The sequence below is a fragment of the Peromyscus californicus genome, unplaced genomic scaffold, assembly GCF_007827085.1.
Source record: "Peromyscus californicus insignis strain IS unplaced genomic scaffold, ASM782708v3 Scaffold_8__1_contigs__length_139910024, whole genome shotgun sequence".
Lineage (NCBI taxonomy): Eukaryota > Metazoa > Chordata > Mammalia > Rodentia > Cricetidae > Peromyscus > Peromyscus californicus.
Genome location: NW_026294606.1, coordinates 71,271,259 through 71,293,392, shown reverse-complemented (window position 1 = coordinate 71,293,392; position 22,134 = coordinate 71,271,259). Strand labels below are relative to the sequence as shown.

Here is a 22,134-nt window from a genome sequence, read left to right as displayed (position 1 = left end):
ACATTTTCCTACAATTCTTTTATCCACATGACTTAATGCACACTGGTACAGTGTGTTCCCCAGAAGCTGCCCAGTCCAGTTGTTTAGGTACTAAAGAAGAGACCTTAGCTTTTTGAGTCCTGTGCAGAAATTTATTTCTTCTTCCCAGGTGAGACCAGAAAAACCATCCTAAACATGCTTGTTGCAGACTGCATTGAGACACATCTTCTGCACTGGCACATGACGGAAGTAGGGCCAGCAGCTAAAACCTCCACTGTCAGCCCAGGAAACAGCACTGATCAGCTCCAGCCAGTTAGCACCCGAGTTTCTCAAGTCACACGGCTGTAGGGAGAGAAATACATTTGATGGTGACCAGGCTCACAGAAAGATGCCTTTACTTTCCCATCTTATTCAGAGGCACCCTGGACATGAGCTATTATTTTGGTAACTTTTAATTGACTAAACTCATGATCAGCTGAAGATGCCAAACTTGCCCCCAAAAAATATGTATGTCATTATTTACCCCATAGATGCTTCTCTTGAGACATTAGAAGTTATCAAGAAAACTGAGTCACTGCAGCCAACATTTTTATAAACTATCGTTTTTTCATATTATTTTTATTGTTTTATCTTATATGTGTTGCTAAAGTTTTCCTGCCTGGCCCACAGTCAGGACGAACTCTCTCACCTGCCAGTCCCACAGCCCCTCAGACCCGACCAAGTAAACACAGAGACTTATATTGGTTACAAACTGTATGGCCGTGGCAGGCTTCTTGCTAACTGTTCTTACAGCTTAAATTAATCCATCTCCATTAATCTATACCTTGCCACGTGGCTCGTGGCTTACCGGCGTCTTCACATGCTGTTTGTCATCGTGGCGGCTGGCAGTGTTTCTCTGACTCAGCCTTCCACTTCCCAGCTTTATTCTCCTTCTTGTCCCGCCTACACTTCCTGCCTAGCCAATGGCCAAACAGTGTTTTATGTATTGACTAATTAGCAACACATTTGCCATACAGAACATCCCACAGCATATATGTATATGTGCTTTGCCTGCATGTATGTTTGTACACCACATATGTGCCTGATACCAGCAGAGGCCAGAAGAGGACATTGGAATACCCCAGGACTGGAGTTACAGATGATTGTGAGCCACCATGTGGGTGCTGGGAATTGAACCTGAGTCCTCAGAAGAGCAACCAGTGAGTGCTCTTAACAGCTGAGCCACCTTTCAAGCCCCTAAAAATCATCTTATGATATCACAGTCATGCAGACTTGGCAAAGAGGCTAAAATAACAGATTGTTGGGGTACATAGAGTTGAAACATTGTGTTTTGCTTCTAGCTACAGAACCTCTTATAAATTTAAGATTTATATGTAAATTAATTACCTTTCAAGTGGGAAAAAGTGTGATTTTCTAGGTGATGGTAGTGTCTATTTTACTATTAGACACTAAATATATAAAGGATTATGAGTATAGGTACAGAAGACAAATTACAATACAATCTGGATTAGGAGTTGTCTATGAGTACAAGGAGTCTGTAGCATCATGTTCTTAAACTAATTCAAAGATCTTGTAAAGGCAGGAAGTTGGTTTTGGCTGCATATGGCAGACTTTGTGATTATAGTCAATGTTCTGATACCAGAATGCTGCTTCATCCCCACATACAGTGGTCTTGAGCTTATAGAGAGGCCCAGAGATGAAGAATCTATGTGGTTTGAGAAAACATGCTGGGGCCGGACGTGGTGGCACACATCTTTAATCCCAGTCCTTCGGAGGCAGAGGCAAGAGGACCTCTGAATTTGAGGCCAACCTGGTCTGTGGAGCAAGGACAGCCAGGGCTACCCAGAGAAACCTTGTCATGGGGGCCAGGGGGGTGGAAGGAAGGAAGAAAGCATGGTAACATATTTAATGTACTAGCCTTTCATGTAAAAGGGGAAGTTCCAGGAAAAAGAAAAAATTTAAAAAGGCTATCTCATGATTTTGGGGTGCCTCAGGTTCTGAGATTCTAAGGCCAAATATGTTTATGACTTTGTCCATTGACCTAAGTAAAAAAAAAAATTATCTTGTGGCATATGCCTGTTATCCCAACACCCCAAGAGGATGAGGCAGGACAACTGTGAGTTTGAAGGCAGCTTGGAACAAATTTAAAAAAAAAAAAAGAAGTTTGGATTTTTTTTTAATAAAGTTATGATTACTCTGTGTTTGATGTCAGCTGTTCATATGCCAGCCCACATGCCTGGAGATCAAAAGACAATCCTCAGGGTTGGTTCTCTCCTCGTGGCTTCCAGGGACAGAAGACAGTCTGTAAGGCTGGCTGGCTTTGCATGCACGTTTACCAACAGCCATTTCATCTCCCAAGTTTGAATTCTTTTTTTTTTTTTTTCAGTCTCATCTGTATTTGAACCAGAATGTGACTGGGCACTGTATTTCTATTCACAAGCCTTGCTGAGTTAGAAGACCTGGGGAAACTAAAGGCTTCTTTCTCAATACTTTGTCTTGGAAAACAAACCACGTAGGAAATCCTTCCCAGCAAGTTGCCCAGCTTGTAGGTTTAGCTCTAGAACTAATACATGTAGGATTAACTACAGGAGATGGATTTTGGTTTGGTTTGGGTTGGGTTGGGTTTTTTTTTTTTTTTTGGGGTGGGGGGACGGTCGAGAAAGGGTTTTCCTCTGTTAGCCTTGTCTGGGATTAAAGGCATGTGTGAGATGGAAAACTTTTAAAGTAGATTCGAGATGAAAGTCAAGCCATTTTAACTGTTTTTTTTTTTAACGTAAAGATAGAACATTTCAGTGACAAATGATTTGGTCTACTAAAGAATCCAGCCAAATTCAGATTCTTTTTTTTTTTTTTTTTTTTGGTTTTTTGAGACAGGGTTTCTCTGTGTAGCTTTGTGCCTTTCATGGAACTCACTTGGTAGCCCAGGCTGGCCTCGAACTCACAGAGATCCGCCTGGCTCTGCCTCCCGAGTGCTGGGATTAAAAGCGTGAGCCACCACCGCCCGGCTCAAATTCAGATTCTTAAGTGAAAATAAAATACATGTATACCCACGTAGGTGTGTGTATTACATTTATATAAAATAACTGAATCTAGGCCAAAATAGAAAAGAATTATACATTTTGGGAGATTGGCTAGAAGCTCTCCCTGAAGTTATGTTTTTGGGCTTCATTTGTTGTTCAGGTAAAATATATATTCTAGAGGCTGGAGAGATGACTCAGCAGTTACAAGCACTGGCTGCTCTCCAGAGGACCCTGGTTCAATTCTCAGCACCCACATGGCAGCTCAAGACTGTCTGAATCTCCAGTTCCAGGGCTTCTGAACCCCTCACACAGACATACATGCAGGCAAAATACCAATGCATATAAAATAGAAATAAATAAATTTAAATATATTCTATGTCTTCATGCATCTTTGTGTGTTTAATGGTAAAGGTTTAAATAAAATACGTTTACTCGAGGAAGGGAAGACATTTTATGAATTTTTTTAAAGGCCAATTTAGGAAGATAAAACAATTATAAATGTACCTAATGAGAGAACACCAAAGTACATGAAAAAAACTGACAGAAATGAAGGAAAAAATAAAAAAATTAACAGTCGTGGTTTGGAATTTCAGTACCTTCTATTAATGAGTTAATAACAAGGCAGATCAGTTTGGGAGATCTAAGTGATACACTAAACCAAACAGATAGATCTAAAATAGTCTGTCCAACAATAAAGTACACATTCGTCTTAAGTACACATGGAGCATCCTCCCAGATAGACCATGATAATACTATTAAGTGTGTTCTTCACTCCCTACAGAATAAGGTAGAAATCAGTAGGTCATACACAATGGAGTTATAGAACAAATTTGTGGAAATGAAATAAAGTCCCTTTAAGTAGCCAGTGGATCAAAGAAGAAAACATAAACTGGAACCAGAAGTTTCTTAGAAATGAGTAAGAAAACACAGCATACCAGAACTTAAGAGTGCAGTCTGTGTGTTCATCATAGAGGAGAAAATGGGCTACCAGTGAGTGCTGCTGAGTGAAAGCAAGGAGCTCAAGTCATTACCTGTTCTCCGTAAGATGCTGGGAAAGTGGCATGGTGGTCAGCTTGTAATCGTAACACTCAAAGAGGCTAAGACCGGTTAATTACCAGGAGTTCAAAGCCAGCTTAGCCGGCTAGAAAATGAAGTACACCTTCATTATACATGGGTGGGGGCAGTTCAAATAAAAAATTAACAAAATAGAGAAAAACAAAGCTTTAGCAAAGTCACTGAAACCAAGAGGTAATTCTATAAAAATACCCATAAAATTGGCATGGACTTAGTAGGATCAGCGAGGAGGGTTGGGGTGAGAGGATTTTAATTGCTGGAGTAATGAAGAAGGCCTTACCACCAACCTTACAGAAAGTTTTAAAACAAGATTATGAAGGAATTTTATACCTCCTTTTCAAATACATATGGATGAAATTGACTGCCCAGTAGTTGAGACTACAAATGCATATAACCATTCCATGCTAAGAATTTACATTTTAAAGATATCAACACTTTCCTAAATGTATGTGCTAAACCATTATACCTTTAGAAAAGCATAAGGGAAATTGCCCTTACCTGAAATTTGTCAAAAAAAATCTTAATTACGACATCAAAAGAACAAGCAACGAAATGTTAACAAAGAAACATTTGCACTTGAATAGTTTATTAAATAATTGGTGATCTGCCATCTGAGGTTCTGTCAGAGTTCTGTCATCTGAACATTATTCTGTGAGAACTCTTAACTTGGGAAAGCTACTCTATTAGTCAAGTGAGAATGAAGATTAATTCAAGGAGTGAGGCTAGAAGGGGAGGGAACCGGTAAGACTGACATGGTAAGGAAAATGGCAGCTGATTGGGAGGGAGGGAGGTAAAAACCCAAGAACTGACTCTTATATTTTGTGCCACAGTGGGGGTGACAATACTAGTTGGAAAGGAGACAAGCTGGATATAAAGCACATGCCTACAGCCCCAGCATGCAGGAGCATGAATTTGAGGCCAGCCTGGGTGTGCTTAGCAAGACCTGTTCAGGAAGCAGAGAAGTTATTCTAAGAGAGACGTCGTTGGTTTTATTTGAAGTTTGTTTAGTCTGTGGACCTAGCAGACCCAAGCATAATGAGATGTAGTCATAGTGAAAGAACACCTGACCTGTTTCTTTGCCTATAAGAGATTTCATTTCCAAAGGTGGTATAGTATCAAGATTGAGAGCAAGAGTCTTAGATCCCTTCTTGCCTAGGCTTCTTGTCTCACATTATTTTTTCTCTTCAGGCCTCAGATTTATAAAACGGGCTAAGAGCTGTATACCTAAATATGGCTGCTGTTAGGATATGTGTATACAGAGTTAACTCTGAATGAGCATATATGCACACTGTCTGGTACACAGCTTACTACTGAAGCCCTTTTCAGATCTGAATTTCTATAAAATGGGCAAGACCAGGGACACAGGTTAATAATTACTGTTGTTGATATACTTGATCAGTATATGTCAATAGCAAATAGCATTGGGGGATAGAAAGAGACTCTAAGGAAGTCAGGGGGAGACCATATAGCCTGGCAAACACAGAAGGCAGGGAGCTCACGTCAGGTCAAGAAAGGCAGAGGCAGAGGCTAGAGAGGGGATACTCAAGAGTGGGAAACAATGATCCTCTGGGGAAAGCCAAGTGGAGTGGGAAAGAGGAGGCCCTGGGAAGACCATCTTTCCCTATGCAGCTTGTTAGAGTCAAGGGTTAGGATTATGGGATGCATCCAGTGGATAGGAAGAAGCTGCAGGCAGAAGGGAAGGAAACTCATGGAGAGCATTCAGTGAGTGAGCAATAGCAAGAAGGAAGGCCACTTTATTGGGTTAAAGGAAAAGAGACATGATAATGCAGTCAGATTTGGGGAAAGTTCTTCAGTAGAAAACTTGGAAGTTAAACTTGGAAGTTGTGCTGTGTAACTTCAGCTTGCTTCTTCTAGATAGGCAGTAGCATCTGAGAGGGGGCGGGCGGGGGTAAAAATTAGTGTTTCTAACCAACTTTAAATGTTTCTCTTACTCTGCCATCTGCATGATTTTACCAAGCTTTAAATATCTTCCATGCCTCCTGTTAAGAGCTGATTTCCAACTTAAGCATGGTTGGGGCTGGAGAGATGGCTCAGCTGTTACAAGTACTTGTTCTTGCAGAGGACCCTGGTTCAGTTCACAGCAGTGACATGGTGGCTCACAGCCATTCAGTTCCAGGGTATGACACCCTTTTCTCACCTCCACAGGCACTACATGCATGTAGTGCACATAATACATGAAGGCAAAATACCCATACATATAAAATAAGTCTTTAAAACAAAACATCCTTAAGAGGAAAGTGGTATTAGTATCGCAGAGTTTACCATTTTTAAGTAGCAAATACCACTGATTTATTATTTCTTTGGCTCCACACTCATAGATGAATCTGTTCTGTTTCTTGGGTCCATATACCTTGACCCACCAAAAGATGTCCCTCTGGTACACTTTTCTGTGATCTTGGGTTTCTTTTTAGTGTGTGGAAACTCTTATAACATCATTAGCATGAACATTACCCCCCACCTCCGCCCCCACTATACCCACTGTATACTATCTTACAGTGAAGAGATACATTCAGTTTCTGGAAATCCTAAGTGAAAATAGTGATCCATTTGCACAGCTATTTTAAAACTGTTTTAAGAAGCAATCTAGTATAATTAACTGCCACTGGAATTAGTAAAATGATTTGGGTTCTGATTCTACTGTTGATGGGCATTTCAGAGCACGACGTTTCATTTCTTGGGCCTCAGTTTCCTTAATAAGTAGACTGGCCTGTGGTGCTATATTCAGTGAGACTAGGACTGGACCTCACTGGGAGTGGCGAGGGGATAAAGAAAGGACAGACACATGTACAGAAAAGCTGGGATTAGAAGCATTATGCTTACTTTGAAAGAGCACACCAGCTACCGCAATAGCCCAACAACTGCAACCACTGGGAATCTCAGCACATTTATTATGGATAGCACAAGGGGGTGGGGCTTAGATGGTCTCAGTAAGAGGTCTCTGTGCGCATTCCCAGGCTTTTAATGTCCTGGAGGAAGATTCTGCAGTTGACAGCTTGGACACACTCTGGTCAGTTGTTTGCGCTCAGGAGGAAGGCTTGACCACTCCCATGAGTCTGAGCTGGCCTTGACAGCTGGTAACCATGTCAACAATACACATTCACTCAAGCCTTCCTCAGTCTTTATGATTTCCATGACCCTGTTCCCTCACATGGGCTTTACATGGAAAAAAAAAATCAGTTTACAAGGCATGTGGAAAGTAAAATATCTTGCTTTTTATATTTTTAAACAGGTGACAACCAAGGCCAAGGAACTGAAGGACTCAGTCACCTGCTCCCCAGGTGAGTTCCCACCTTACCTGTTTTATTCCATGTATCCCAGCAACTGAAAGATTCAGTCTACCTTATGACTACTCTGACAAGGTTTCTTCACAGTTAACCCCTTTTTGTAATAACATCTTTAAATATCAGATTTAAACTGGGATTGCAGTTTGCCCAGAGACCTCTACTGATCCTGTCTTTGAAAGAGGTTCATCGTAGACAGTGGATCAGTCTGGTCCTGCACACACAGTTGATGCTGAGAATTTATATTTAATAAGTTTAAAGATTTAGAGTGTTAGCATCCCTGGGTATCCCAGTCTCCTCAGAAAGGGTTCAGTGTGTGGTGTTCTAGCATCAAGAAAGACTGTAGTCAGCTTCTTCCCTCCCCAGCGATTTGTCTGGGCACAGGGACAGAGAGCGACAGCGGTATATCACAAGAAGGAAGTCTACTGCCAACTTTCTCCAAAACCTGGGATGTTGAAAAGCAGCTGCAGCCGGGCGGTGGTGGCGCACGCCTTTAATCCCAGCACTCGGGAGGCAGAGCCAGGCGGATCTCTGTGAGTTCGAGGCCAGCCTGGACTACCAAGTGAGTTCCAGGAAAGGCACAAAGCTACACAGAGAAACCCTGTCTCGAAAAACCAAAAAAAAAAAAAAAAAAAAAAAAGACAAGAAAAGCAACTGCAGTTAGAGCGAGAGATTGACGTGGATCTTCATGGCTCTTGCTGTGTTGCCTCCTGAGTAGCTCCATGATTCTGGAGGCATGACCATACCCAGCTTTCCTTTAAAAAGAATTAGGAAACTGTTCTCCAAAGTGAGGTATACAAAGTAGTTCTTTTAATCACAGTACTTAGGAGACCCCCCCTCCGTTACTTCAAAGTGACAGCCAGTCTGGGTTAGATGAGACCCTGTGTTTGAAAAAAAAATGTGTTTCTGTGCACACGCGTGTGTGCGTGTGTGTGCACATACACACATGCGGGGGTGGGGGGGGGAGTTCTTTGCAGTGTAGGAAGACCATGCTAGGGTTTCTCCTGCTTTATCTTTCATCTGAAATAGTGAGGGATGAACAAGGTTTCTTTTATGTAACCTCCAGAATTAAGCCAAAGACTCACCGTCAGTTATCAAAGAGCAGATGTCCCTTATGGGCTGAGACATCAGAGACAGCAGGGGTTGGCAGTGGCCTGGCTTTCCTGAGCTGACGTGAGCGTCCTCTAGCTCACTACAGCCTCAGACAACCTCATCCCTCACCACCTCTGAGAGAGAGTGGTGCTCTCTGAATGCCAGGGAGAGCAAGCTTGGGACTGCTCCATGCTATCCAGAGGCACCTAGTAGGTTAAGCAAATACTTTAAAAAGTTAATGAATTAAAATTTCACACCTTTTATCAATAAAAGTTCTAAACTTGGCTCCAGATATTAAGATAAAATGTTTCAGGGAAGCGAAGGTGACTTTTTAACAATGAATGTGAAAGTAACTATTTGGAAATAGATTTGTGTTGCAGGAAAGCATCTATTTATATGCATCTTTCATATTCTATATATTATTTATATTATTTTATGTGTGTTATTCTGTGGCCAAAACGACTGTAACTGGAAATGGTGATAGCGCCTGTCTGCCATCCTAGTATACCTGGGTTTCTAAAACGGTCTTTAAAACCAAAACACGGAGCCAGAGTAGGGCTGAAAGCCTTAGATCGGGGAAACAGGGAAAGCCACCAGCCAACCTACCTCACCAGCTCTGCAGCGTCCAAATACGCGCTACTTCCTGTCTACCCACGCCTTTATTGCTTTGCTGTTCTGTCCTCTCATTGGCTCTCTTAGCCCAGCTACCTCACTTCCTCTTCCTACACAGCTCTGTCACTGTCTGTCTGTCTACACAGACCTCCAGGCCTCTGTGGTTGGTACTGGGATTAAAGGAACAGAACTTGGCTCTGTTCCCTAGTGTGGCCTTGAACACACAGAGGTCCTGCCTGCTAAGGGATTAAGGGCGTGTGCTGCCTGACTTTTGTGTTTACTTAAAATATCTGGCTTTTTCCCCCTGACCTCCAGGCAAGCTTTATTAACATCATCACATTTCAGTACAGATATCACATCTTAGTTGTTAGGATGTGGAGGCAGAAAGATTAGGAGTTCAAGGTCGTTCTCCGTTATAACAAGTTAAAGTCCAGCCTGAACTACATGTATGAGTGTGTGTTGAGGGAGGTTACATTTGTTTGCAAAAACAGCTGATGTGTGTAAACAAGATGGCTTGGCAGATAAAAGTTCACTTGCTGCCAAGACTGACAACTTGGGTTTAATTTGCAGGACCCAAATGTTAGAAAAGAACTCACAAGTGTCCTCTGTCACACGTGCTCCATGGCATGTGCACACACACGCATGCACGCACATGCATACACGCATTCACATCAAATAAAGTAAAATTTTTAATTAGTAAAAAAATTTAGGAAAACTATTTGGGGGTTGGGGATTTCACCCAGCCTCAGAGCCCTTTGAAGGCCCTGAGTTCAGTCCTCAGCTCGGAGGGAAAGAGACTGATTGGTGGAAGAAGTCCATAATAAATAGACTTGGGAGCTAACTGCCAACTTGCTGTTATGCAGTGTTCCGTACTTTTTCTACCTGTTTTGTCAGCACTGTCAGTGAAACTGCTGCGGTACCATTTTACTTCACTTAGTAGTCTGAGAAAGCAGTCAGTTTGGAATCCCTGCGTGTTTATCTGAGGCTGCGGTTTCTGCCTAGAAGACATCTAGTACCCTGATTCTTCCTGTTGGCCCAAGGCCTCAGAACTAGAAAGAGGCAGTTCTGATGCAGGGTAGAGAGACATCGTGCTGATGCTGGCCACCCACAGATGGACAGCACTGGGGACAGCTGTCATCCTACAGTATGCCGCTTTGTGCCAGGCCCCGCCACAGCACTCCTTTTTTTTTTTTTTTTTTTTTTTTTTTTTTGTGGTTTTTCGAAACAGGGTTTCTCTGTGTAGCTTTGCACCTTTTCCTGGAACTCACTTGGTAACCCAGGCTGGCCTCGAACTCACAGAGATCCGCCTGGCTCTGCCTCCCAAGTGCTGGGATTAAAGGCGTGTGCCACCACCGCCCGGCCATATCACTCCTTCTAATTCTCCTGCTGTATGTATGTACATATGTATGTATGTATATATGTATGTATGCGTGCATGTGTTTATGTGTGTGCCACTTGTGCATGTAGAAGCCAGAGGACAACCTGGGGAGGAGGGAGATCTGTTCTTTCCTTCCATAATCTGAGTCCTGGGGTCAAACTCAGATTGCCAGGTTTAGTGGCAAGCACCTTTACCCTCAGAGCCATCTCATTAGCCCAGTATTTTGTTTCCTGGAGGTGTAAGGACAGTTCAGAAGCTTTCTCAGTCTGCAGTGGCATCAGATATGAAGGGTGAGTCCTGACTGCCAGGTCTTTCAAGGTGAACTTAGGCCTGTGGTGGTGGACAATGCTGCTAGGTAGGAAAGGGCCATGTTCAAATGATAACAAAGGACACCCTTCAGCCACCACTACAGAGTCTGGCCATGAGCACAGCCAGTGTCACTTTCTTATTGTGAGGTGTGAGGTAGAGAAATTTTCAACTGTATGTCTGTCAGTCTGCAACCAGACAATGGTGACCAGCAGCATACTGTCTATTGAGCGGACCGACTACCAAGAACTATTCAAGGGCTACTGGGACTTGAGTTCTGTTTCTTTTTATCCATGCTCCAGGTGTTCAAAGGGCGGGCTGGTGAAACTGCAAGCCAGAGCCTTCCTCTTCCCCAAGGAAAGTGGAACTTTGGATGAGAATTTCAGAAGCGGATAGTGATGTATATTTTAGAGACTAAGAATTCAACAGTTCTTGACAAGCAGTAAAGTTTACTTCAAAAACATTTTTAAGCTCAGTGTGGTAGTGGAAGCCTTTAAACCTAGAAGAAGCAGGTGGATCTCTGAATTTGAGGCCAGCCTGGTCTACAGAGTGAGTTTCAGGACAGCCAGGACTGTTACACAGAGAAACCCTGTCTTGGTAAACAAACAAACTATATATATAGTAATATTTTCACCTTTATCTTTATATTGATTTTCTCCTTTGGTATGTTTGATAATTAAATGACGTATTATTGATTGGTACATGGATATAATCCATGAATTAAAGTAAGTATATTTTAAGATTTACCTACATTTGACAAATTATCCTCCAAAAAGGCTAGACACACAACCAGCATCCTCAGCTATTTAAAGTGAAAGCTTAGGGCTGGGAAGATGGCTCAGCTGTAAAGTGCTTGCCACACAGCCATGAAGACCTGAGTTCAGTCCTTGGCACCCATGTGAGAAAGCTAAGTACACATCATGTACCTGTGATGTCACCGTTGGCAAGTTGAAGACAGGAGGACCCCGGGCTTGTTGGCCAGCCGTTCTAGCTGAACTAGTGAGCTCCAGGGTCAGAGAAGGGAAAAAATGGAGATTGCTAGAGAAAGACACTTGATGCCGGCCTGTGACCTCCACACCCATGGGCATGCATGCGCGCGCGCACACACACACACACACACACACTCACACACAAGTAAGTTAACTGAGGCTGAAAGTAAGTAGAATTAAATGAGGTTTTCAATATGGCTCCTTGCTAGAGACATAGCAAGTGCGCTGTAGAACATCATAGCAGACCCCACGGTTAGAGAGTCTGCTGCCAGTGCAGTGTCCAGTGCAGACTGGACACAGCTTGTTCCTGTTTGTCTGTTTGCCTTTGTGAGGTAAAGGGTTAGCCTCTTAGTAAGATCCTTGCCCTGCATTGAAGACTTCACCTGGAAGTAGAGGCAGGTGCACCTCTGAGTTCCAGGACAGCCAGGACTACACAGAGAAACGTATCTCAGAAATAAAATAAAATAAATTCACCTTGGGTTGGGGCGATGGCTTAGCAGGTAGAGGCACTTGCCACCATGCCTGACCACCTGAGTTCAATCCCTGGGACCCACGTGGTGTCAGGGGAGACCAGAGCCCCACAGGGTGCACTCTGGCCTCCATAAATGCACAAGAAATATAGTGGTGAGAGCTCTCCTGATAGTTACTAGAATGCTCTATCTGTACAGTGCTTGCCTTCAGAGGAGGCACAGTGCAGAGCTTGCCTAGTTTATTTTAACTATGCTAATAGAACTAATGAAACCTAGATTATAGAGAATGCCCTCCCCTGTCTAATGAGTATCGGGTTTCCTTCTCTAAAAGGTCCTGTTCTTTGATCACAACCTGGCCATACATACCCTTGATCCCTCAGAGCAGGGACAAGGACAAACTCCTGTCCCTGCTGCTTTCAGAGAATTCCTTCCCTTGTTTGTAAGAATGGGGTGGATGGTGTAAAAGGTAAAGCAAGCAGTGTGTGTGAAATGTCTGTCACATTGCCCGGTGTGTCGTGGTACGATGGCCTTTTTCCCGTGTTCTGTGGTCTTCCTAGGAATGGTCAGGCTCTCTGAACTGAAGTCAAATGCTCAGAATTCCAGGCCCATCAAGATTGCCACAGCCTTGCCAGATGATATCATCACCCAGCGGGAGGACTCAGCAGGGACCATGGAGGCTGAGGGGCCAGAGACAGCTGAGGGTGAGCAGGAGACAGTGGCCGCCGAAGCCCGGCCTCGGAGGCGGAAGTCAGCCAGAATGGCTGAGGCAGTAACCAGAGCGGAGCCAGAGGAGAAGCTAAGAGGAAAGAGGCAAAAAGACTTTGATATAGCAGAACAAAACGAATCCAGTGATGAAGAGAACCAGAGAAAAGAAAGAACTCGTGCTACAGAGGAAGCGTGGACTCAGAGTCAGCAGAAACTTCTGGAACTGGCATTACAGCAGTACCCAAAAGGAGCCTCCGACCGCTGGGACAAAATAGCCAAGTGTGTCCCATCTAAGAGTAAGGTGGGTCACAAGGGACTCCCCGCTGAAGTGCCTGTACCCATGCTCCCCTGCTGGCTCCCATCTTTTCTGTGCCCCGCTAGCCACTGGACCTTGTGTTTCACAGTCGTCTCCAGTCTCCGTTCAGCTTGTGAACTTGCACACTACTGAGGCAGAAATCCTGCCATCAGTAAAACAGAACTCAGGCTGGCCAGATGGGCTCAGCAGGAGAGGGTGCTTGCCATCAAGCCTGATGACTGGGTCCGTCTCTGGAATGCACACAGTGGAAAGAAGGGACCAGCTCCCTCAGGTTGTCCCAACTTCCACAGCTGCGCTCTAGCCACAGCTGCACAAATATGCGTGCACACACACACACGCACACGCACGCACACGCCAGTGTGATACATAGTTTATTATAGATATGGTAGCGTGGAATGTGTACCTGTTTACACGGGGTATCTGTGGACACGCGCGCGCACACACACACGCACACACACGCCAGTGTGATACATAGTTTATTATAGATATGGTAGCGTGGAATGTGTACCTGTTTACACGGGGTATCTGTGGACACGCGCGCGCACACACACACACGCACACACACGCCAGTGTGATACATAGTTTATTATAGATATGGTAGCGTGGAATGTGTACCTGTTTACACGGGGTATCTGTGGACACGCGCGCGCACACACACACGCACACACACACACACGTCAGTGTAATACATAGTTTATTATAGATATGGTAGCGTGGAATGTGTACCTGTTTACACGGGGTATCTGTGGACACGCGCGCGCACACACACACATATATATTTTAACATAAACTCTACTCTGTCGTGCTAACTCCCAGTTCTGCAGCGGCATGAACTTGGAATCTGTGGTGGCGCCTCACCAGCTAAAGGCTGGGTGTTATGTGAGGTCGCCACACAGTTGACCTTTGACACTTGACTGACTCTTGGGACTCAGGCCATTGATGACTGACTCTCTCATCTTCAGCTGTAGGCAGCTGCTAACACATCATTCTCAAATGCAAGCAGGAAGAAGTGCCCTGCTGAGAGCCAGGCTTGGCTTCCCTGTCATTCATGGAGCTCCTGGATCTTTCCAAAGCCAGCCTTTCTCCCCAGCACAGCTTCTTCCTTGCAGGCTGTGCTCAATTGTGAGACACCAGAGCGCAGAGAAATCAGAAGGAGCCTCTGGGCACGTTGATGCTCATTTACATACTTATTTTTTTTTAATTGAAATTCTATGTTGGAAAACCTAGCTTGTGGCCATGCGTGTCCCTGCCTGCACAGGCCTAGTTATCTGTCACCTACTTTATGATGATGAAACTGAGAGTTTCTGGGGAGAAAACTAAACCATTAACAGTTGATCTCTTTAGGAAGCACAAAGTCTCCCAGTCTCTCCCGTTGGTCTGCCAGAAGTAATTATGTCTCCAAGTTTCTCTAACTTCTGTCAGACTCAGCCATTTACATGTGTGATAAATTGAGTTTTGCTCAAAATGGAAGCACCAGAAGGGGATTGGAACCTTCCTGTTTCCACCAGAGAGGAGGCCCAAGGCATCCCTTAGCCTTGGCTGTGACCCAACACTGCAGGACGGCTGCCCACCGACCAGTGGTGCCACCCTGACTGAGGTGACTTCACGCCAGCTGCCGTGGTGGGAGCTCAGGTCCTGTCAGGAGACACTCTACCACTGCCTGCTCAGCTCAGGATGACCCACACTGTCCTGTTGAGGGTTAAATGCTGAAACTGGCCACAGCTGTGCTGACCTCTGAAGACGTGGGTGGGTGTAGTTAAAGTTTCTCAGTCCCATCTGCCCTGTGGTCCTGTAGCTGCTTATTAAACAATCACTTAGAGGCTTATGTTAATTACCAATTGTATGGCCTATGGCAGGCTTCTTGCTAGCTAGCTCTTTCATCTTAAATTAACACATTTCTATCTATGTATCACCACGTGCTCCGTGGCTTTACCTGCGTCCCATTACATGTTGCTCCTTAGACGGCAGTTTGGCATCTCTCCCCCTCTCCTTCCTCCTTTCTCTATCTCTCTGGGATTTCCCACCTGCTCCATCCTGCCCTACATTAGGCCAGTGCAGTTTTATGTACTAACCAATGGAAACAGCACATATTCACAGCACAGAGAAAGACATCCCACAGCAGGTAGGTGATGTTGAGATGTGGGGAGGCACTCACTGAGAGAGGCTAGTCCAATACTGCTGCACTGAAATCCAGGAGAGTAGGTACCTGTCCCCTGTCCCAGGCACCAGATTAAGGACCCTGTTTAGAACAACAGTCATGTGCTCTGGACCCCGAGTTAACATGCCTACAATAGTATAGCATTGGTATTCTGAAATACACCCAGTGCCCACCTGAGGACAACGAGGCCCTTCCCGTGGTCTTGTCTGGGCTTAGTTCCACGCAAGGGAGCTAAGCCATGGGAGTCCTGAGGTTGCCATTCTGTAACCTGATGGCCTGGGTGACAGGTGGGACTGGGGAGAGTGTGAGGAAGACTTGGCCACCTTCCGGGTAGTTGTGTGCTGTGGCTTACAGAGGAAGGTTCCAGCAGCCGCCAGGGAGCAGCACATCCAAAGGAGGAGGAGAGCGTTGCTGCCTTGGGGCTCGGTGTCTCTGGAATGGGCTGTGGTGAGGGGTGGATGCCATCGTGATGCGACTGTCACGATGACTGCACTCACAGACTGGGCCCGACCATCACCCCGTGCTCAGCACCGCCATCTTGGCCAGATCTGCCTGGGACCAGCTGGGCTTTCCCAGGGTGATCCAGAAGGTTCCAAAGGAAATGAACACTAGGCTTTGCCATTAGGACTGGGCACTAGTCAGCAATTAGGTCACGGTGAGCTGACTACACAGGGCACCGACCCATGGAAGTAACTGTTGCCCCTCTTTTTTTTTCTTCTCCAGGAAGACTGTATTGCTAGATACAAGCTGCTGGTTGAACTGGTCCAAAAGAAAAAACAAGCTAAAAGCTGAACCTTCCGGAAGATGATCGTTTGCCATCGTTTTCCAAATGAGTACTTCAGAAATCTCATGCAGAAATTTACATTTTGTACCTCAGTATTTCCAAACGTCATGTGCCTTAGTTTAAAAAAAAAAAATCAAAATCAGTCAATCATAGATGCTCTGTGGTGCTGTTTACAGGCCTTGTGTTTTGGGGGAGGGCTGGGGTGTTTGCAGATGTAACTTGCCCTCAGTGCAGTTTACTTCGCTGGGAGATTTCCAACAGTGTTCTAGTGCCAGGCAGATAGGGGAGCATGTGAATGAACTGACATGGAAGAATTCCAACCTAATATGGTCTCTTAACAATGTAGCCAAAGGAGATGGGTGTGGTGGCATACATACAGCACTCAGGAAGCAGAGACAGGAGAATCCCTGTGAATTTGAGGCTAGCCTTGTCTATATAGTGAGTTCCAGGACAGCTAGGACTACATAGTGAGACCCTGTCTCAAACAACAGAAAAGTAACTGAAGAACACACAGTTAATTCATTGCTAGGCCTGAGCAGTGAGCCAAGGCCACTCACAGAGATACATCAGCTTGACCTCAGGCTGACTGGCAGACAGCAGAGAGGCCATCTTAATTGGTTCAGAAAAGTATCTGAATTAACAGAGCATGGAGTTTCTGGGAACCAAGACAAGGGTCCATTGCTAAGTGTCTAGGTTAATGTCTGTTGTCCTGTTACACCTCTCAAGCCTTCTTGCTCTTTGAACTGTCACATCTGCCAAGCATGCCTTTAAAACTTGTCACTCCCTGGTACATGCAGTATATGTAACCAGAAAAGCAGGCAAGTATCCAGAACATATTTAAGGAAAATGATTTGATGTCTGTAAAGGTGTCCTTTTCTCTAAGGATTGAAATATGGTGGCAAAGGTCACCTCTGCCCTGTAAGCAGGAGGAGGACATGGAGCTAGGTAAAGCCATGTCCTTCCCTGAGCTCAGACAACAAAGGAAGCCTCACGCCTCTAACCTCGTGGGAACTGCATCGCAGACTCAGTTGGTTCCAAAACAGCAGCTGAAAAGTAGAGAAGCTGCTGAACAGCTTGTGTCCTGGAGCAGGAGTTTCGTCCCCTCAGCCCTGTGGAAAAGGGACCATGGAGACATGGAGATGACGTCTGCCTGGCAGAGGTGGGGCACACAAGACAGCCAGAACCCAGGAGTGCTGTCGCCCATCCTTTCCACAGACCAAGCCGAGGGCTGGCCAGTCTTGGGCCAGCAGCTCTTCCCCGGGGCTTCTGCCTGGGAGCTGGTGGCCTCTGAAGTGGCCACTATAGATTCCAGGCTGATCCCATCCCACCCCCACGCATCTAGGGCAGACAAGCATCGGGGAGAAACAGTAGATTGTCCTGGATGAGGGCCAGCTCCAGACCTGTCTATCACGCAGCGTGTGACATCTCTGAGCACCCTGCTACGTCACCCTTCCATCACAGTGCTCTGAACTGTGTGGTTCCTTGTACAAGTTTCTGGCTTTCTGTAACCAAATGTATCTCAGCAGGACGTGGTGATACACACCTGTAATCCTAGCCCCCAGGAGGGGCTGCAAGTCTGAGATCAGCCTGGTCTATGCAGTGAGTTCTAGGCCAGCCAGGGCTACATAGTGAGACCCTTCTCCAGAAGCACTTTCTAAAATACAACTAGTATTTTACCTCCCCCAGGCTCTTTAAGAACACAAGGCCCCAGCATGGCTCCTTGTGCCCATTTGGGCTTTCTAGAAAGAGCTATTCCCTATAGGAAGTCTGAATGCGGAAGGGTCAGGTTGCTGTAGGACCAAACAAGGACATGTACTAGACTACTATCCCCCAGAGGCAGGGGAGAGTACCCCTACAGGGCTGTGGTCCAGAGCGGGAGGTACCTCCAAAAGGGACACACCTGAGCACCAACCCAGCCAGTTGTACTATCCGTGACCCTTCTGTAGCACCAGATACCGACACCCTGGGAAACAGAGGGCCCAGGAGTTCCTTGTTCTCACCAGGAGGTTCCCCCTGCGCCCTGCCAGTCACCTCCACCAGCGCCCTCCCTCTCCGTAGTTTTCTACTCTGACTTAGATATGTAAGCCAGCAAGTCTCCTCCCACGCTCTCCACTACCTTGTTTGTTTGTTAGGATAGGGAGAAGTTGGAATTACCACCCACGTGGAATCTTTTTGCCCTTATTAGATGACAGAGACCTGCCTAATGTCCCCCATGAGAGGGACCTTCCAACCCCATCCCCAGACCCCATCCTTGAACTGTTTACAGCTGCTCACCAGGGTGATCCCAGCCCTGCACCATCCTCCATGGGTGTGAAATTTCTTTGAGTAAACGACATTCTTGTGTTTTCAACAGTGGATGGGTCCGTCTCACACTGGACAACAGCCAGGGGCCCTTTTGAGAGTAGATGCTAGGCAACAGCCATGCTTTGGTGACATCCTGTGAGGCCTCTCCACAACCACCATATACATGCTGGGGTCTGTTCTCTGTGTGGCCACACCTGGCAGGAGATGGGAAACATCTCACTTTTAGCTCCAGCTCAGCTGGAAGAACAGAATTGTGCATAGCACAATGCAGTGTTAGTTGGGGATGTCAACCTAGCTTCTCGAGAGCAGTCTTCTGTATCTACATGTCGCCCAGATTTCCTGACTGTCCCTCGGTTTTACTCTGTTGTGAGGCTGACAGGCCAGCATAGGCTCCCTCCAGTTCACATCCCTGCCTGGGGGTCCTTGATCTATGGGTAGACTCCCTGGATGTACACAATCTTCAGAGGCCAGTCTTCCCTGGTGCCCCCAGAATCCCTAGCCTGTGTGCTGTATTCATTCTGAGGCCACCCGGGAGGCCAGAGGGAAGGAGAGCCCAGAGCTGGACCTCAGAGGAGCCCAGACCCAGCTGCCTTCAGCTAACCTACGACCTGGGCAAGTTGCTTTAGCATCTGATGGGGGCTACTTACTGTTTACAAAATATGGGTGCCAATATCTGACGAGACCACACCTTGCCTACTACACTAGCTCCTTGTCACTAAAGCCATCGGCCTGGTTTCCAACTCTGCTTCCTCAAATGTGGTTTAAATAAGGGTAGAGTGAAAAGACTCACGGCTGAATCCAGATCTAGACCAGTGAGGAAAGGAGTGGACCACATGGTGCCGGGTTCCACTGCATGCAGTTTTTGGAAGGAGGACTGGGGCAGGGGTGGGGGTTCCCACTTACATCCTATACCCATCAGGAGCAGTGCACTGTCTGACACCCAGCATATGATGACAGGTACAAGAGATCTCAGAGTTGATTTTAGTTGTAAACCCCAAGGTAGAGATGACAGTGTCCTGACCTGAGCCGCAGCTTCTGAGGAGCCCCTTCGTTCAGGAAATCTGAGACCCAAAGACACCTGGGCTGAGTGTGCCCTGGTAAGTTCTGCATCTGGATGAGGTCCATCCTGGGAGGGACCCACCTCTGTCAGGCCCTCTACCTGGCTGCATCTCTTGCATGGGTATCCCTCCACTCCCCAGAGTGGCTGTGGAAGCTGGAGTGAGGCCTTGTGCGACAGCAGCGACATCACCTGATCAAGGGTAGGCAGTTAGTAAAAACAGGTTTCAATTATTTCACCCTTAAGTTTAAAAGCCCCTCGCACTGATTAGTGGCCCTAAAATAAGGCCAGCTTCCAGATAATGGCTAAGACAATTATTCTGAGTCTCTGCTCTGGTTTCCCATCAGATCCTCATTCCTGAGTTGGCGTCCATGAGACGCATGCTATTAGAAATCGGGTCAGCTTCAGTGGTGACCCCACAGGCCAAGTCTGCGGGAGTCCTCTCAGGTTTCATGAACCCTTTGCAGCGTCCCCAGGTAGCTTTCACGGAGGCCCTGAAAGTCCATTGTGGGCTGTGAAGTTGAGAGGTCCCAGCACTGGTCTGGATTGTGACTGGGGACCTATTCTTTTTAGAAATAAAAAGGAGCCATGAGTGTTCTCTGTAGCTAAGGCTCTATCCTGCTGGCAGCTGTAACCCTGTTACCTGGACCTAGTTCATAGCTGTGGAGTTAGTCCCTGGAAAAACTGAGTAGGGAGGGGTTTCCACGGACTCTGGAAAAGAAAATTGTTTCGTGTAGGATGGAGGGAGGGGTGTGCTAGCAAAGTTCTGAAATAGCATGCACAGAAGGGCTGATTCTGCTACTCCTCTGCTCCCCTGGGGACACTGGGGGGTAAAGCTCAGAAGGTAGAAAACAGGCAGCCCCCATCCTCCTGCCCGGCCTGAGACGGTGTCCCACCTAGTGGTCAAGATCTAGTACCTGGATTGGTCCTGAAATGAACAAGCCAAAGTAGGGGGGTGAGAGTCCCTATTGAGCAACCTATCTGCTGTCACATGAGTCACTCTGTGAAACCCACCAGGTTAGCTTTAAAGCCAGAACGGATAGCACACGTCGGTCACCCCGGGACATGGCAGGTGCAGGCACATGAATTAGGAGTTCAAGGTCGTAGTTGGCTAGATAGCAAGGACACATGAGACTGTCTCAAAAAAACAAAACAAGCCAGGTGGTGGTGCATGCCTTTAATCCCGGCAGAGGGAGGCAGAGAGATTCCGATCTCTGTGAGTTCAAAGCCAGCCTGGTTTATAGTGCAAGTTCCAGGACAGCCAAGGCTATATAGAGAAACCCTGACATAAAACCAGACAGACAGAGAGAATGTTGCAGATGGCAGCGGGGGAGGAAAGGTGCTGGGAAAATGCACTGCCTGAAACCTCAGCAGCAGGAGACACACTCCCAAAAGGGCCAAACATTGAAGGGTGCCATTTAAAAAAAAAAAAACAACGGCCCCAGACCTTCTGTAGCCAGCACTAGTGAAAACTCAGGAAAGTGTCATGGGCCCATACACACTGAAACCTGGCCAGCAGAGACTTCTGGACTGCAGAAAAGAGAGGGCATCGAGACCTTACCTTCAGTGAGGTGGAAACTGGCTGGAGACAGTCTGCAGGGGATGAGTCCCACATCAGCAAGGAGCGCTGAGGGGTGGGGCCAGCATTCACAGACACACTGCTGGTGGACCCCAGGACTGGGATGGGCATCTTCAGCCTGGCCTGGAGGACTGTATGTGGGTGGGGTGTCAATGTGGCTGGAATAAGAATGGCTCCCAAAGGCTCATATTTGAATACCTGGTTCCCCATCGGTGGAACTGTATGGGAAGGATGAAGAGGTGTGGCCTTGGGGCAAGCTAAGAAGTTTCAAAAGCCCAGGCTATTTCCAATGTCTTTCTCTCTGCCTCATACTTGTGGATCAAGATGTAAGCTCCCAGCTAGTGCTCCAGTGCCATGCCTGTCTGCCTGTTGCCATGCTCCCCATTGTGATGGTCTTGGACTCTAGCCTTCTGAAACTGTAAGCCCCCAATAAATTCTTTCTTCTATAAGTCATGGTGTCTTCTATAGGTCATGGTGTCTTATCATGGAAATAGAACAGTAACTGAGACAGATCCTAGACTCCTTTCTCTTAACTTTCTCTTCTCTATTCACCAGCACAGGCCAAAAACCTAACAGCAAAACTCAATTCATTTATATCCTTCAGGTATTTATGTGATTCACTAATCCAAATGCTTCCAAGATCCTAGCCTAAATCACCTATTCTTGCCTGTCTATGGAAGTGCAACCTGTTTCAAATACCATGGCTTTGAAGGTTGATAAAACTGATGTTCATTTTGTCTCCTTTCTACTCCAGCATTATTCAAAGGAATCTCCTACAGTGTGGGAACTACATCTACATTGTCTGATACTGTTACAGTTCTGGATATGAGCTGTCCCCTCAAAAGGCTCATGTGTTGAACAGTTAGTCCCTAGCTGGTAAATCATGAAGGTGCAAACATCATCAATACATCACTTCAGGATACAGGGATGGGAAAGGGTCACTCAGGAAATAATGCCAAATGAGACCATGAAAAGCCAAAATCTACACAGCAAAGGTCACAGTTAATCA

General features: G+C 46.1%; 1 protein-coding gene across 1 annotated transcript in view; it reads left to right on the top strand.

The window, feature by feature from the left end:
* Nucleotides 1–21,578, top strand: part of Dnajc1 (DnaJ heat shock protein family (Hsp40) member C1) — a 218,729-nt gene extending 197,151 nt beyond the window's left edge. The window contains exons 10-12 of the mRNA XM_052727507.1: nucleotides 7,324–7,372; nucleotides 12,780–13,228; nucleotides 16,125–21,578. Of these exons, the coding sequence (XP_052583467.1) occupies nucleotides 7,324–7,372; nucleotides 12,780–13,228; nucleotides 16,125–16,193 (567 nt within the window). The 3' untranslated portion in view covers nucleotides 16,194–21,578. The remainder of the gene's footprint in view (nucleotides 1–7,323; nucleotides 7,373–12,779; nucleotides 13,229–16,124) is intronic.
* The last annotated feature ends 556 nt before the right edge of the window (nucleotides 21,579–22,134 follow it).